Source organism: Anas platyrhynchos, chromosome 1 (genome assembly GCF_047663525.1).
Source record: "Anas platyrhynchos isolate ZD024472 breed Pekin duck chromosome 1, IASCAAS_PekinDuck_T2T, whole genome shotgun sequence".
Classification (NCBI taxonomy): domain Eukaryota; kingdom Metazoa; phylum Chordata; class Aves; order Anseriformes; family Anatidae; genus Anas; species Anas platyrhynchos.
Window position 1 is genome coordinate 185587145 of NC_092587.1, and position 15960 is coordinate 185603104.

At 52.2% G+C, this 15960-nt stretch overlaps 1 protein-coding gene across 1 annotated transcript; it reads right to left on the reverse strand.

The window, feature by feature from the left end:
* Window positions 1-3480: 3480 nt before the first annotated feature.
* Window positions 3481-8347, reverse strand: PDX1 (pancreatic and duodenal homeobox 1). Its single transcript, XM_027469670.3, has 2 exons — window positions 7860-8347; window positions 3481-5466 (listed from the first exon to the last, which is right to left on the reverse strand). Exons 1-2 carry the CDS (start codon window positions 8263-8265, stop codon window positions 5078-5080), a joined length of 795 nt encoding a protein of 264 aa, XP_027325471.1. The 5' UTR covers window positions 8266-8347; the 3' UTR covers window positions 3481-5077.
* Between the last annotated feature and the right edge of the window lie 7613 nt (window positions 8348-15960).

The window sequence follows — 15960 nt, forward strand, 5'->3', positions numbered from 1 at the left end:
GTGGAGATGGGGGAGCAACCTCCAGTGCATCACGAGGTGGGATTAAACCTCAGTATGAAAGGTGCATGCTGCAGTTAGCAGCTAAGGAAAATGTACAAAGCACCTTGTGTCCATACGGTGACTTGTTCCCTAAAAGCAGAGCCACGTTCCCTGCTAATGAGCTCATCGGTATCGTCATCCTGTAGCTGCAGAGGGCTTGGCACAACATCATTTACCTTTTTCTTCACTTTTCTTGGTAAATATCTGTCTCTGGCTTCTCCCCCACAACCATCAGCTTCCATCTCTGTTTGCCTCTCCTCTGACCCCTCCTGCTTCCAGCTGCCACCTTCCTGATCCTTATAGGTCCACCCTCTCCTCCTACTGCTTTTGGGGCTCCGTGGAAGCTGCTCTTGCCCACATCCCTCAAAATCTCACCCTTTGCCTTCTTGGGAGACAAGGAGAAGGGGAATAGATTGCCTTCCCCACATCCACGGGACAGGAACAGAGGGGATCCTCTCCCCCAACCCCACTGCTTGGCAATTTCCATTCTTGGGATAAAAACTCCAGCCCATGCAGCGCAGGAGAAAATCAGAGCGTGCTAGTGTGCCAGCTTATCTGGAGCAATGTCACCTCACGCAGTCTCACCCTTAGCCAAATACTGACTCACCCGCAGGGGTTAGCAGCGGGAGAGGAGAGAGGGCAGAGCAGATGTCAGACCTGCCCTCGCTGCTGGCAGCTCTGCGGGGAAGAAAAGGCACAGTTTTGAATCAGAGGGACTTGAGTGGTCGTGTTGAAGGGTATTTAGGAGCCGGGGTGCGAGGTGACTGCTCGCCCACCGCTTGCCCCAGGAGAGCTCAGCTCCCTGCCAGGAGGGGCTGCTTTGGGAACGTGACTCCGGAGCCCCACGTCGCCGCGCCCAGCCCAGGCTGCCGGCAGGTAGCTGTTTGCTTTTCCCCGGAGAAAAGCCCAGGGAAGTGGTGTTCAAACACAGGGCTCTGCTGAGGCTGCGAGCTGGTGTCCCTGCCCTAGCTCAGCGCCGGCCGTGGGGCTCCAGAGTCACTCCTGGCAGGGCCTTGGTGCCCTCAGCTCTCCCTGAAGAGAGATCTTTTCCTGCTTCTGGCTTCTTCTGCCAGTGAAGGCACTAACCCCTACTTGCCTTGGGGAGGGACACGGAGGACCTGAGGCTGCCACCAGCACCAGATTATTGTGCCCCGTCCATCTCTGTCACGAAACAAAGCCCAGAAGCCTCTTCTTTGGCAGTGCTCTCCAAGTGAGATGCTCTTCAGGTGCCTCTGCTTTGGACTGGTTCGTGCTGCTCACACTCCTCTCTCAAATTTATTTCCCCCAGTACATTTTTGGGTCATCTATGATAAACATATTCATTTCCCAAGGCATCTGCCTCTTGTGCCCAGTGGGTCCTGGTGAGCAGAGCCAGAGAGGAAGGCTCCTGCAAAGGTGAGGTCCCACCTAAGGTCACCCCGGTTGGCAGCAACACAGCAGCAACCTCCCCTCCTTCCAGTGCTGCTGCTGGAAGCAGAGGGCTCCTGGAGAAAGCCCAGATAATAGGCAGCAAGACCAAATAGTAGAAGAACCACATATTTGGGTTTTCTACTCCATGACAGAGGCTGGCCAGCCCTGACTAATCTTTTGGGCACCTGGAGACAGAGAGGAATGGAGGTGACATCCCAGATGGATCAGGGAACAGAGGAGCTGAGTGTTGGGACAGCGAGTGCTGTGGGGAAAGGAGAAGAGTTTGGGAAAAGCCTTGGCTCCATGTGCTTTTCATTTTGCTTCCCCATTCCTCATGCTCACGGCTAAGGCAGAGCTGTGTGCATAGGCACTGGTGAGGTGCACAGCTTTATGGGGTGCTTTGTGGGGTGCAGGAACCAACAAGGGGGGCAATGAGGCAGCTGTGGATAAATGCAAGCGGATAATGTTCACTATTTCTAACATAGGAAATGCAGCATTTTCACTTTTTGATGGCCTCCCTAGATGTCGAAACAGACATGGTCTTGGTGGTGCAGAAATATCCTTCAGATCTTAGCCCCAGGGTAGGAGGAAGCAGGGATGGAGCTGCTGTTCCGAGCCAGGGGGTATGGGAAGCCTGCGTGTGCATGTACATGTGTGTATGGGGGGCTTACCTCCACGTCCCCAAAACCTCCCATAAGAACGATACAAGCAGCCAGGAGTGCTGGGAGCCCCATGACATTCCTGCTCCTGAGGCGAGCAGCCAGGTTAGCCCCGCAGCACAAGGCTGAGCTCCCAGCCAGCCCTGCCCCTTACGAAGGCCAGACTTCAAGGTGCATCGCCCAGCCCTCCAGCCTGGCTTTGGTGGTGGCTGTAGGGCTGTAGGGCTGGCGTCCCTTCTGTGGTCATGCTTCAAGGCACCACTGCCTTCCTGAGCCATGTTTCCTCTCCCAGCCCGCAGCATCTCCCCTCCACAACGCCCATGGCAGCGGCAGCAACCGCAGCGTGGGAGGCAGCAGGCTTCAGTGGAAAAACTTTCACACCTTTGGTTAAATCACCGCTTTCAGCATTGATTTATGGGCATCATTATTCATACAGGGCTGCAGAAACGCAGCGGGGGCTGCTGGATGTGGCCCCAGCCGAGGGGTGGCAGCCCCCAGGCTTTTCGTAGCTGTGTGCCATCAGCCCTGCTTGGAGACAGGAGAGGGAGGCAAATATCCCTTGTGAAAACCTGATCCAGAGGGTTAAAGAGAATTAAATATGCATTATTACAGTTTCAAAGCAGGGGAACATTTCCTCGGGGAAAAAAAAATAAAAATGGGTCTGTCTGGACACCTGATTTTGGTGAGATGACACGGCACAAGAGCTGTAGCAGCCCTGTAAGCCCCCATGCCTTCCACCAGGTTACCTGCAGCATTTACCTCGGCAAGGTCCCGGGGCTCTCTTGATGCAGCTAAATCTAAAATTTCCATCGGTGCAGTTGTAAGGAAGATGAGAAAAACAAAAAGAAAGAAAAAAGAAAAAAAAAAGTGCTAAACCCATCTGCTGTGCCAATTCCCCGACGAAAAAGACTTTATTCGTTAAAACTAAATCATGCAGGGCTGATTCTGCTTTCACTCGTAAAAATACCTCGACCTCGCGGTCGAACAAGTCGGCAAATTCTCCATTTGTACAGCAGTGCACAAAAAAAAAAAAAAAAAAAAGGAAAAGAAACCGAACGCATCACACTAGAGAAAGGGCAGGCAAAATTTCTGCTATTTGCCCAGTGAAATGCCCTGTAAGGATTTTAGCAGGAAATCCTGGCGTTTTGTGTGATAGATTTCCTTTTTACAGCTACATCTATTTTTGCAGTGGCTCCCCAGTTGCAATTTCAGTGGCAGATGTTGTAAAAGGGACGTGGAAATTGTTCCGCGGAGCGTTTCCAGCGACAGGCTGCTGCAAAGCGTAACTGGTGCCGGGAAATGCTGGGGTTTAGAATGATTTCACGGTCCCCCAGGTTTGGGAAATGATATTTTAATTAATATGGTGGCTTCGTTTCTTAAGCAGAAGGGCTTTATTTGAATTTTGCTCGTATAATCATTAGCAAAGTCCTCACTCATTGGCTGCGTTTAGGTGAAGAAGGACACACGGGCTTGGGCGAAAAATCGCTCATGCAACGTGCAGGGAAAAAAAAAACAACCAGGAACGTCCCTGTTCGCACACACACATTAATGCCCCCAAAAGGAAAGAAAAGCAAAAGAATTACACCTTCAGCTCCAGTCTCCACCTTTCCTTATTGTTAAGCGTTTTATGCAAGACGGGGAGAAAAAAAATAATAATAATAATTAAAAAAAATGTGGAAAGCTGCTGCTTCTCCCCCTGGTTTTCAGCCGTGGGACTGGGAACATCCTTTCATCAGGACTATTGGGACGGGCCTCCTCACCTCTTCCTCACCTTCTCCTCCTCACCTCCTCCTCCTCCTCCTCCTCTTCCTCACCTCCTCCTCCTCACCTCCTCCTCCTCTTCCTTCCCCAGGGCCCTCCCGGGGCCGGTCCCCGGAGATGCTGCGGGGTCTCGCCGCGCCTCCCGGTGCCTTCTGCCGGGGAGAGCTCGGAGCTCCGCACCCATTTTTTCTTTTTCGTTTCCAGCTTGGGCACGAGGTCTTAATTTCGATTAAATTCACTGAATTTTTCGCAGCGGCTGGGGAGAAAATCTCGGCGCAACGAGCAGGGAGCCGGAGGAGCCGTGCAGCCGGGAGGCATCTTCTCCCCGAGGCTGGGTTCATGAGAGAGAGGAGGATGAAGAAGGGAAGGGGATTTTCTTTTGAAGGAAAACATCACCGGGACCAGTCCGGTGCACGTCCCAAACCCGGCTGGCAGCTGCCCGCTTTCCGCACCAACGCCCCGGGCGGGCAGCGCAGCCCTGCGCGCCCCGACGGTGCCCGCATGGAGAGGGGTCAGGCACCCGAAATGGGGCATCGGGGGGTCTCAGTCCTGCCCGCAGGACCAGAGGGCTTATTTTTTTCCCCATCTTTTTCTTTCTTTCTTTTTTAATTTTTTTTTATTTTCCCCCGTCTTTCTCTCTCTCTTTTTTTTTTCTTATTTTTTTTTTCTTCCAGACTCCAAAAGAAAACGAAACAAAGCAGATTTCCAAAGAAACGACCACTAGTCCGGTCTCCTGCTGGACTTCTCCCTAGAAGCGATGTCCCGGAGCCTCTCGAAGCGGCGGGGTTGGCCTGGGGAGGCTCCGCACCTCTCCTCCCGGCTCCGCGCCCCGCCGCCCCCTCTCCGCACCCGCGGGCACGGCGGTCCCAAACCTGGCAGGGGCAGCCTCCAACTTATTCTCCTTCGCTGTCCCCACCGCTCCGTGCTCCCGGGGTCGCCGTCGGTCCCAGATCCGCCTTCCCCGGGGGAAGCCGCCCCCCGACGGGGGGGACGCGGCGCGCCTCCATCGCGGCCCTACAGCGCGCACCGAGCCTCTCCTCGCTGCAGCCGCACGCCTTTCGTTTTCTCGATTTTCTCGGGACGGCAATTTCGGGGGGGCAGGCACCCAGTTTCCCCGGGGGAAGGCGGGTGACGGCACGGTGGCGGCGGTGGGGGGCCGGCCGCCAGCCCCCTCGGCTCTGTCCCCCGGTGCCAGCCGCTTCCCCGGCTCACCGAGAGTCCTGCTGCCTTCGTGGGGGCAGGTTGGGGGCCAGCAGGTCCCTGGAGGCCCCCGAGGGCATGTTCCCGGGGGGACACGGCTGCAGCTCCTCTTTGCCCTGCAGATCTCCGGAGGACACCACACAGTCTTGCTCGGGGTCGTTGCTGTTGGCCGCCCCTCGCTTTTTATCCTCTTCCTTCTTCCACTTCATCCGCCGGTTCTGGAACCAGATCTTGATGTGCCTCTCCGTCAAGTTCAACATGACGGCGAGCTCCACCCGCCGCGGCCTGGAGATGTACTTGTTGAAGAGAAACTCCTTCTCCAGCTCCAGCAGCTGCGCCCGGGTGTACGCCGTCCTCGTCCGCTTGTTCTCCTCCGGCTCCACCACGTAGGATCCCCCTGGAGAGAGGGGGGACAGGGGGACAGTCAGCCCCGGCCACCTCGTCGGAGAGGGGGGGACACCGCCACAGTTGTGGGAGCACCCCCCGGGGCTGCGCTGGCCGCGGGGCGCACGGCGGCTGTTGTTTTATGGCGATAAAAATTTGGGGGAAATTTGCGGGGAAATGGCGTCCCTCGGGGACAGAGAGAAGCAAAGGAGCCACAGAAAATAATTATTTAATTAATTAATTAAAAAATAAGAAAATAAAAAATAAGAACATCAAAAATAAGAACATAAAAATAAAAAATCAGCGCCCGCCAAAGTGCTCCGGTAATATGCCCGGTATAATTTATGTTAGATATGATTTAAAATAAAATAAAATAAAAAAGATAAAAATAAAGAACAACAAAATGGAGTTGGTGCGTGCCAACCTGCAATACGTCGGGTGTGATTTAAAATAAAAGCAAAACTATATATATATAAATAATAATTAATAAATAAATAAATAAATGGGGCTTTTGCGCGCCAAGCACAAGAGACCAAAATAAATCGTAATTTATTTTTTTTTTTAAAAAAAGGAAAAATAATTTTAAAAAGGAAAAATAATGGGGAAAGGATAGTGAAAAACAAAAAGGAAAAATAAGAAAAAGAAGGAAAGGGAGATGGAAATGGCACGGGACACGTTCAGGGTTGCTGTGGGTGCCCCGGGATTTCCCCCCCCGGGGCAGTCCCGGCCCTTTGCCACCCTTCGGGGAGCCACTGCTCGGGTGCGGGGACCACAGCCTTGGGGACCTGTGGCTGCCACCCGTCCGTGTGGCCAGGTCGGCCGAGCCCTTTGATTTCTCGTTCCCGGAAACTGCGACAACGGCGACATCGCCATGCCCGCGACATCGCCGTGCCCGCGACGGAGGCCGCCGCTGGGCCGGGGTGGCGAGGGCAGCAAGAAGGAGCGGGGATCGGCGTGGAAATGCCACTGCCACTGTCACCAGGGCTTGGAGGCCTGCTGGGGACACTCCAGAACCCAAAGGAGATGTGAACAGCCGGATTCGTGCACCCCGGGGCTTTTCCCACTCGGCTTTCCCCCGCTCGGCTTTATATTCCCATGGGCCATATTTAGGAAATTACAGCTCTATGAATAACCTGAAAAACTATAAAAATAGACGTTTTCACGTCTGTAAGAGGGTCTGTGCTTGGCCCTTCAGACTCGGCACCGTGGCGGTGCAGCCAGCTGCCGGGACGGGGCAGTCCCGCGGGTCGGGCACGGCGGTGCGCACCGCGCCGGGCTCGGCCAAAGCCCCCCAGGGAGCTTTTTGGGCTTTTACCCCTTCTCAAACCTCATGATAAAATCAGTGCAGCCGCCCCTCGGACCCACGGCCGCGTAAATCCCACGCGTGTCTATGAAAACTGAAGGTTTATAGGGTTCATAGGGTCTATAGGGTGCGGGTGTTCTCATCCCCTGCCCTGCTGTGGCACAGTCCTGGCTGTGGCCCCTCCTTGTCCCCCCTCAGGAGGGAACAGGGCAGAGTTTGCGACCTCGGTGGGGCAAGTTTCGTTTTGCTGAGATTTTTTTTAATAAAGAGGAAAAAAAAAAAAAAGGGTATTTTGAAAGTTCGGCTTTATCATTTTCCTTCTTTTTTTTTTTTTTTTATCCCCCCCCCCACCCCAACCGATTCATTCAGCCCTACAAGCACTCCTCCCGGCCACCGGGCACCGCAGCCTGTCCCCTCTCCCCCTGGCTGTGTCCCGGGCACTTCCCAGACTGTTTCACGGTGATTTCAATACCCCGGTCCCTTTTTCAACTGTCTATTTGAACAAAGCCATTAATATAATATTTGCCCTATAGGCGTGACAAAGGCGCAGGACACGATAACATTGTGCAGGGAGAGACAGAAATATTGTTCCGCAGCGGAACTTTCTGCCTAGATAGAGTTTCTTCCCCTCGCTGGCACCTCTGCTTCGTTTGTGCATTGTTTCCCTTGCCCCCGGTTTTAGGCTGTAAAGGCGCAATTCCGGGGAAAAACCCGCGGGCAGGAGGCGGGGGGGGGGGATATAGGGACAGAGGGGAGCCCTGGGGACACCAAGGAGCCTTGGGGACACCAAGGAGCCTTGGGGACATTGGGGAGCCCTGGTGGCTCTCCCCACGGCCACCGCGAGTTTATCGGGGGGCAAAAATCCATTAAATTTTGCGTGGGGCTCGGGCACCCCCCTCTCCCTCCCCCCAAAAAAATGATGCTCGTAGGGTTTTGGCCCCCGTGGGCTGCGCGCTGCCGGCTGCCACCCCCGGCTTTCCACCCGACGGCGGAGGGGACCCCCGGGGAGGGTGGGCATGGGGGGGGTCACGGCTGATTTTGGGGAGGATTTCTGCCTGCCGAGGGAGGGAGAGAAGAGGGAAGGGGGTGGCGGCGGGGTTTACCTGCCCACTGTCCCTTCCAGGCGTGCGACTTGGTGGACTTCATCCAGGCGAAGGGCACCTGCACCCGGGGCTCCTCCATCGCCCCCCCGTCCGCCCCGTCGGCGAAAGGCAGCGCGTCCTGGTGGGGGGGAGGAAGGTGGTGGTGGTGGTGGTGGTGGTGGTGATGGTGCAGGTGGGAGACCCCGGCATCTTCCGAGATGGGAGGCACCTCGTAGGGGGAAATATCCGGCGGGCTGCCCTGCTCCAGCGCCCCTAAAGGGCCGGGGTACGGCGTCTGCTGCTGCCTGCCCATGTAGAGGCAGGCGGGGGGGCTGGCGTTGTAATCCTGCGCCTGGCCCCCTCTCTGGAAGGCGCACGGCTCCTTGTAGAGCTGCGCCGAGGCGTAATACTGCTCCTCGGCGTTCATGGCCGGGGTTAAAGGGGGGGTCTCGCAGCTAGGGACACATCGGGCTGCTCTCGCTGCCGGCCCCGGGATGCCTCTTTGACAGCTCGCCGCCCCGTCGGGCCCCGCCGCCCTGCCCGGCTCCCCATAGGCGCCGTCCCCCCCACGTGAGCCCTCCCGCAGCCCTCCTGGGCGGGGCGGGACCCATAAGAGGCCACCCGGGGTGGCCCCGGCCCTATAGACCTTCCCCCCCCCCGTTACCCGGTCCCCCGGACCCCCTCTGCTCCCTCCGTACCCCAGAGCAAGAAGCCCCCCCCCCCCTTCCCGTCGGGGTAGGGGGCAATGAGGGGGTCGGGGAGCGCCCCGACGTGCGGGGCGCTCCGGGTGGGGCGGCCCCAAAATTCACGCTGTCCTTTTCCCGCACCGCTTGCTCATCCCTGATCCCCTCCCGGCAGATCAAAACCTTCTTATTTTTATTTTATTTTCGGGGGGAGGAATGGTAGGAGGGGTTGGCGTCGGGGAGGATTTGGGATGCGGGGGCAGCTCGGGCACGGATGCGGCTGTGGGAACGGGTGCCCGGGGACTGGAAAGGTGCTTGGGGTCTCCCTCGGGGGAACCCCAAGTATTTGAGGGGTCCCCAGGGGGCCAGGAGCAGCTTTTTGCCCATCCACCCCCTACCCGAGGGGGGATGCGGCCGTCGGGGACCACAACGCTATCGCCAGGGCGAGCGATAGGCGGCGGATTGTTTGCCGAAGGGGTAAATTTGGGAGCCTTCCCCGCGGCTTGGGCTGCAAAGTGTTGACCCTCGGAGATAATCTGCTCCGAGCCGCTGCCGGTTGACTTGGTGACGAGGCTATGAGGAGGCGGAGAGCTACCCAAAGGGACAAAGATCAGTTCCCTGCCTCCCTGCGCTCGGCCCGCCGGCCGCGCTCTGCTCAGGGGCAGGCACGTTTCCTCCTTCTTCTCCTCCTCCTCCTTCTCCTCCTCCTCTCCTCCTCCTCCTCTCCTCCTCCTCCTCTCCTCCTTCTCCTCTCACCGCCCTTTCCCGCAGCTCCGGGCATTTGGCTCCAGGCTCCGGCCGCAGCCGTCGGGGCGCACAGTGGCCGCCCCGTCGAGGGCCCGGCTCGGCTCGGCCCGGTTGGGACCACGCATCCCCGGGCAAGCAGGGAAGGAGGCGCCTCGGTACCTGGCTCAGACGGCGGCTTCCGAGGGATCATAAAAGCTTCCCAGTCCATTACACGGAAAATGAGTTTCCGCTATGAATCCATTCGGGCCCCCCATCTCTCGGAAAGCACACCGAGCCTTTGATTCAATATTGAGCCATTAAGCAATTGCTTTCCCAAGCCATTTAACAGCAGCTCTTATGGATAAATAAACAAAAAAGGCTGTAAACCAATTATAGTGCGGATAGTGAAAAAGTATTTTATTAGCGGGAATTACCGATAGGCATCGCTGCTCCTCCGGCTGCCCCCGCCGGGAGCCCTCCCTCTCCATCCCCTGGCATGCCGGGCTGGGGTACGGGCCCTGCATGGGTCCTACAGCCCTATATGCTCCCCTGGGGCTGCTGGAAGGCACAGGTGTCCTCCGATCCCATTGGAGACTTATTCCATGCCTACACCTCCAGGCTCTTGCTCTGGGCTGCAAGCTGCAGGTTTGGAGCCCCCCCAGGGCTCTGTGCTGCCAGTGGGATTCAGCCAGCCCCTGGTTATGGGGGCACAGCCCTATCCCCATGGGGAGCCCAGCTCTGCGCTGCTCCCCGGAGCATTTACAGCCTCGGTTTTTCCACGGGGAACCGGTGTGGACAAACAAACAGGCGGCCATAAAAACCAGAGCAAATTGATTCATCGCCAGGGAGGACCATTACCCGGTGTCTTAATGCGGTCCTCTCTCTATAACGAACATTTCTAAATAGAGCAAACATTTCCCCCTCCAAAGCAAATGAATTTCGTATAATTTAGAGCTAATTCTCTTTCATTCTGCCTGCGTGAGCAGGCGATAAGGGCACGCTTTGCCATGCTAACAACAAGGCGGTGAGCTGCAGTGCAGGAAAAGAGCCCCGCTGGCCATCCTGGTGTGGGGGACCCATGCTGGTGTTTGGGGTGACAGAGTTCAGCAATCCCAGCAGGGAGCACACACGTAACACAGCACCCAGCTGTTTTCCCAAATTCCCAGAATTTTCTGCTCCAGGGATTTTCTCAGCTGTGTGGGCTCTAATTCTCCCACTGGAAGGGCCTCAGGATGGGTAGGCATGGTGCAAGAACTCAAAAAGTGCAGCGCTGACCCTATAGCTAATATATGGCCACTGTGAGGCCAGTGGCACTTGAGTGCTTTGAACAGTGAGCTCAGGGAAATCCTGTAGCTCCCAGATGGGAGGTTCCCCTGCCCTTACTCTCCAATCCTGAGGAGAATCACAGAATCATTAAGGCTGGACAAGACCTCCAAGATCATCTGGTCCAACCATCTCCTTACTACCAGTGTCACCACTGAGCCATGTCCCCAAGCACCACGTCCAACCTCTCCTTGAACACCCCCAGGGACGGTGACTCCACCACCTCCCTGGGCAACCCATCCCAGTGCCTGACTGCTCTTTCTGAGCAGAAATGTCTCCTCATTGCCAACTTGAACCTCCCCTGGCACAGCTTGAGGCCATTCCCTCTGGTCCTACCACTCATTACCTGCGAGAAGAGGCCGACCCCCAGCTCCCCACACCTTCCTTTCAGGTAGTTGTAGAGAGAAGTCGCCATCCTCAGGGCCATCCTCTATCTCTAGGGATCCATGCAAAGAAAAGACATCCGATACACGTGATATATTTATTCCAGCTGATAAATGCACAATAGTGTTCAGTGTCTAACCACTGAAAACAGCAAAAGCAAAAGTAAGCGAGGTGTTGCACACTAGAACAAATTACAAGGGGTTGGATCTACCTTAATGCCTGGCTGGATGTGTGCTCCAGGCCTGCTAGAGGTCCTGGGTTTTACCCATTTTGTGAAGATTTTACAGGCCACAAGAGCTCCCAAAGATTTTGAGGGTGTCTGTGGCTGCTACATTCAGCTCACCCAGCTTCACCCTTGGAGACAGGATGCTCACCCATTCAACTCTGTGTTGTGATCCATGAGCATGGTCCTACAATGAATAACGTGGTTGAAGTTCATGCTGAGAACAGCTCTAGCAGGTCCAAGTTGTTTCTTTTAATGGCAGCTCACTCCTCGAAGGAAGCTTTTTTGGAGTACTCCATGCTCTCATTAAGTTGCTGTAAGGATCTACCTAGAAGGCCGACCTTATCGCAAGCTTGTTATTCCAAGAGATTAAACTAAAGTGAATCCATGAGTATGTAGCATTAGTCGAAGGAAGACAGCAGCAATGCTGAGTAGTACAGGCACGTAGTAATCATCCTCAACACAAGAACAGGAATTCAAATAATCCAGTATCAGTAATGAGTGTTTTAGGTACTCAGCTGTTGCCATCCTACAGGGAGATCCTGCAATAACCACACTGCAATACTTGGATCACCATACTAGATTTGTGTGTCTTTAAAGGACTTGTTGAGATTTGATCTTATCCTCTAGCTGGGTGTTTGCCTAAAAAAGAAGAGGTTGTCTGTGTGGCTAACTGGTTTCCCATCATATATGAGGTATAAAACTTTTTACAACATAATAAGAGTGTGGCTGAGCACCCAGTGGTTTGGAAAGCCAAGCCACATGCCTAATGACATATCTATGAGGTTTTAAAATATATGCTGTAAAATATATGCCCGCAGATACAGCATTGCACACTCCTGAAATTCAACGGTGTGTTCAAAGATCTTACCTGAAATGATTAATTTAGGAGCTTAAAGTCTTGTCTACGTCTTCCCCAGTCGTGTCTGATGGACGTTACTGCAAGCTGCTGAGATCAGTGAAACATAAAACCACCTGGACACAACATTTTTTTTTTCCATCTAGGACAGGCAGCAGGAGCATTTTGTTTGCCTTTCCATACAAATAATTTGTGATCCCCTACTCAGTCAGTTCCCTTTTTCACTGTGGCTAACCAGAACATAAACCAGCAAGGAGTGCTGCTCAGCCTCACTTCCTTGAAGCGACCCGGTTTGATTTGCTCTGATTTTCTCTTCCTGCACGATATTTGATGGCTTCTTAGCACTCAAACGCTTTTTTACAATTCACTTTTTAACAGAAGAGAAACCTTGAAGGTGGCTGGAACATATTCAAAACAATACGGGAAAACTGTTCCCATGCCACGGGCCAACAGTGGGAGAAGGAAAAGTTGACAGGGAAACAGAGCTTTCCCAGGGATTGATTTTTAAAACCCCCACACTGCTGTATCTAGCAGAAAGGTAACCTTTCACAAAGCTGGTTAATAATCAATAACCATGTGAAAACAAAGCTGTCTTTCCCTCTGAGCACTAATGATAAAAAACAGAGCATGAACTATTCCAGCTGCCTTAAAGTAACACTGGTTCATCAGCTTTTTTTTCTTTATTTATTTTTTTCTTTTCTTTTCAAGGAACTTTTTTGGTCTCTGAGAGATTCTGCACTCAAACACTGATACTTCATGATACTTCAGCTTGCTCCTTGCTCTCCTCAACACATGTTGGCTTCTTCACACAGTAGGTATGGGTCATAGGTATAGTAGATATAGCCAGTTTGAAGATCTTGTCCAGGAAATACTTAGGAAAATTGCTTTGGGAAAGACTGAGAGAGAGCAGGAGGGGTTCTTAGATGAATCCTGTCTTTTTAGACTTTCTCTTTTACATCTCTCTCCTCTCTCTCTTTTTTTTTTTTTTTTTTCCTCCTATTCATAATTGTATTTTCTGGTAGGAGCATTGACCATCACCAGTGCAGTACAACTTCATCACCATATAAGAAGAGGTGAGGAATTGATTTAAAATACCATGAACCTTTCTGCTGAAAATAAAGCAATTTCACATTGCCTTCCCTGCATAATTTTGTTTGCCCCTTCATGGCTCTTATACCAGATAGAAGGAGAAACACATATATATATTCACATATAGGTGAAGAAATTCAAAGCAGAACTCCAACCCAGAGAGATCTCCTTCTCAGAGCCCTTTACTGCTTGCATTTTCCCCTGTACCTGGGCTCTTTGGGGTGGGTGCTGTGTCGCAGAGCGGGGTGGCAGAGCCCAGCCCAGCCTCGCCACGCAGGTGGTGCTTGGGCTGCTGTTGGCTCACCTGGCAGTTCTCACCATCCCTCCCCTCTTGTTTGTCCACTACAACTTTGCCCTCAGCCATTTGGGCTGAAATTTTCCATTCTGTGTCTCCGCCTCTCACCAAACGTTTGGGGGGATTTTGGTTAAAATGTATTGAATGGGGGCAGTGAGGAAGGTGCAAAATAGCTGAAGTGGACAATGTGGGGAGGGTGTGGGGTCCCTGTTCCTGCAAGTCTCTAAAAACAGGAGCAATGCAAGTATGGGTGATCCTGAGTTGGAGAAGAGCACTGGAAGAGTCCAGCTGACACCTGGAGACAGAAATCCTACACAGGGTTTTCCTGGCCGGTTTTCTTCCATGCTGCACTGACTTGCTGGATTTAAACAGAGCACAAGTCCCGCTATAGCAATGTCACTCCAGACTGATCTCTCCGTGCAAAACTGCCCACATTTGGCCAAACTCTGAACTCACTGTTCAGGCTCCACCAATACATCTTAAAACTCAGCAACTAAAACCTCCACAACTTCCATCTGCAGGCAGCAGGCCCCAGCCCCGGGTCTCAGGCCTCAGTGAGGGCTCGTTGTGTTGAGGTGGATCCCAGGGAGAGAAAATCAGGGAGATGTTCCTCACAACCCTTTCTCCAGATCTGGGCAGCATGGAGGAGGAAAGTGTCTTCCTCAGAGGGCATGTAAGGCTTTCACCCTACAGAAGAAAGGGTTCACCCACAGGGAGAGGAGAGAAGGAAGGGGCGCTGCCCAGCTGGGTGCAGGCCTGGGTTATGCTGCTGTGTGTCCCAGATGGGCACACCACAGTTGGATAACATCACCAGGGTGGATCTCTGGGTCTAGACTCCACAGAAGGGGTTTCCAGCTGTAAATACCTTGCCTTTTGGGGTGCCAGGCCTGCTTTTTCTAGGGTGGTGGGTCCAGTAGCGCTTCTGACCACCTCAATTAGGCACTCAGTATTAGTAGACACTTTTTAGCTTAATCCCACTTAATCTAACGTGGATTTCAGAAGGGATTTACATGCTTACCTTCCACTGAAATCAATGCAAAGAGTTAAATATCAGGGCATGAAACTTGGCTCTCCCCTCAATAAACTGATATCACATCAGCCCTTGAGGAAACCCATCCCCTTAACACAGGGTAATAAAATGCATGGTGAGGAAGTCCTGGGCTCAGGAGGGGACATAGGACAAACAGCATTAGTTTAACTGGGCTTTGCCTATAGCATGCTGAAAATGAGAGAAGAGGAGGAAGCAAAAATCCATCTCACAGAGGGCATCAAGTGAAGCTGTTCAGCTAAATTCCTTGCTGGCATTTTCTTGATTGTCTAATAAGTGCAATGTGTAGGGAAGAGAAATGTATATATGCCTTATGTGTCCAATCAATTGTTAACACAGGTTGAATTTTATACGTAAGTACATACATGTAAAATATATAACAATAATAGTTATTGATAATGGACACCTGCCCTCTGAAGATTTCTTAGTGCCTCTCAATTTTAAGAAATGAAGGAAAAGAAACTGGCATTGTCTCCAAGATAACTGACAAACACAATAGTAAGAAGAAGTAATTAAATAATATGGCTTGCTCATTTGCTCAGCTGAATTGCTTACTGCTTTCTTTGTGCATATGTAAAATAAAAATGTGCAGTGTAACATTTATTCTCTTGCTCATTTATTCATAATATAGTTTTGATGGCAATTTAACCTTTCTAAAGGTTCACATAGCTTCAAATATTTCCATTTACCTCCTCTCCTCTCCTCTCCTCTCCTCTCCTCTCCTCTCCTCTCCTCTCCTCTCCTCTCCTCTCCTCTCCTCTCCTCTCCTCTCCTCTCCTCTCCTCTCCTCTCCTCTCCTCTCCTCTCCTCTCCTCTCCTCTCCTCTCCTCTCCTCTCCTCTCCTCTCCTCTCCTCTCCTCTCCTCTCCTCTCCTCTCCTCTCCTCTCCTCTCCTCTCTTTTTTTCCTCTCCTTTTTCCACTTTCCCTTTCACTTGATTTCTCTTTTGCTTTCTCTTTCACTTTCTCCACCATAATCTTTTTAATTGTATTTCCATCTAGTATTTTCCAGTTCCTTATTTATGTATTTATTTCCTTGTATTTGTATGATATTCTCATTCAGTATTTGTGTATATTTATTTCACACCTGAAAGGTTGAAAAGTTTGAAAAGCTGAAATTTAAAACTACAGTAATGTAACAGACCAGAAAAAAATAATAATAATAATAATAAAAAAATCAATGTCTTTATGGAGCTAAAATGAACTGTACACACATATAGCCACAAATTTGCACATTTAACTGAAAGCTCTGCTAGATTCTCATTCTCTTAAAGATGAATGTAGTTTTTATTGGTCCTTCCCTGAATGCTGGGAAGCACATTGCTGAGCCTGAAATGATTTTATGTACCTAAGCGCCACCTGATTTAATGCACCAGCTGACAAGGACAAAGACATTGATTAAATGTCCTGCCTCGGGTGTCCAGAAGGCTGAAAAAAGGCTGTCTCCTCAAAATGATCGGTGAAACTCCACCCAGTAATCATTAACTCGGTGCTT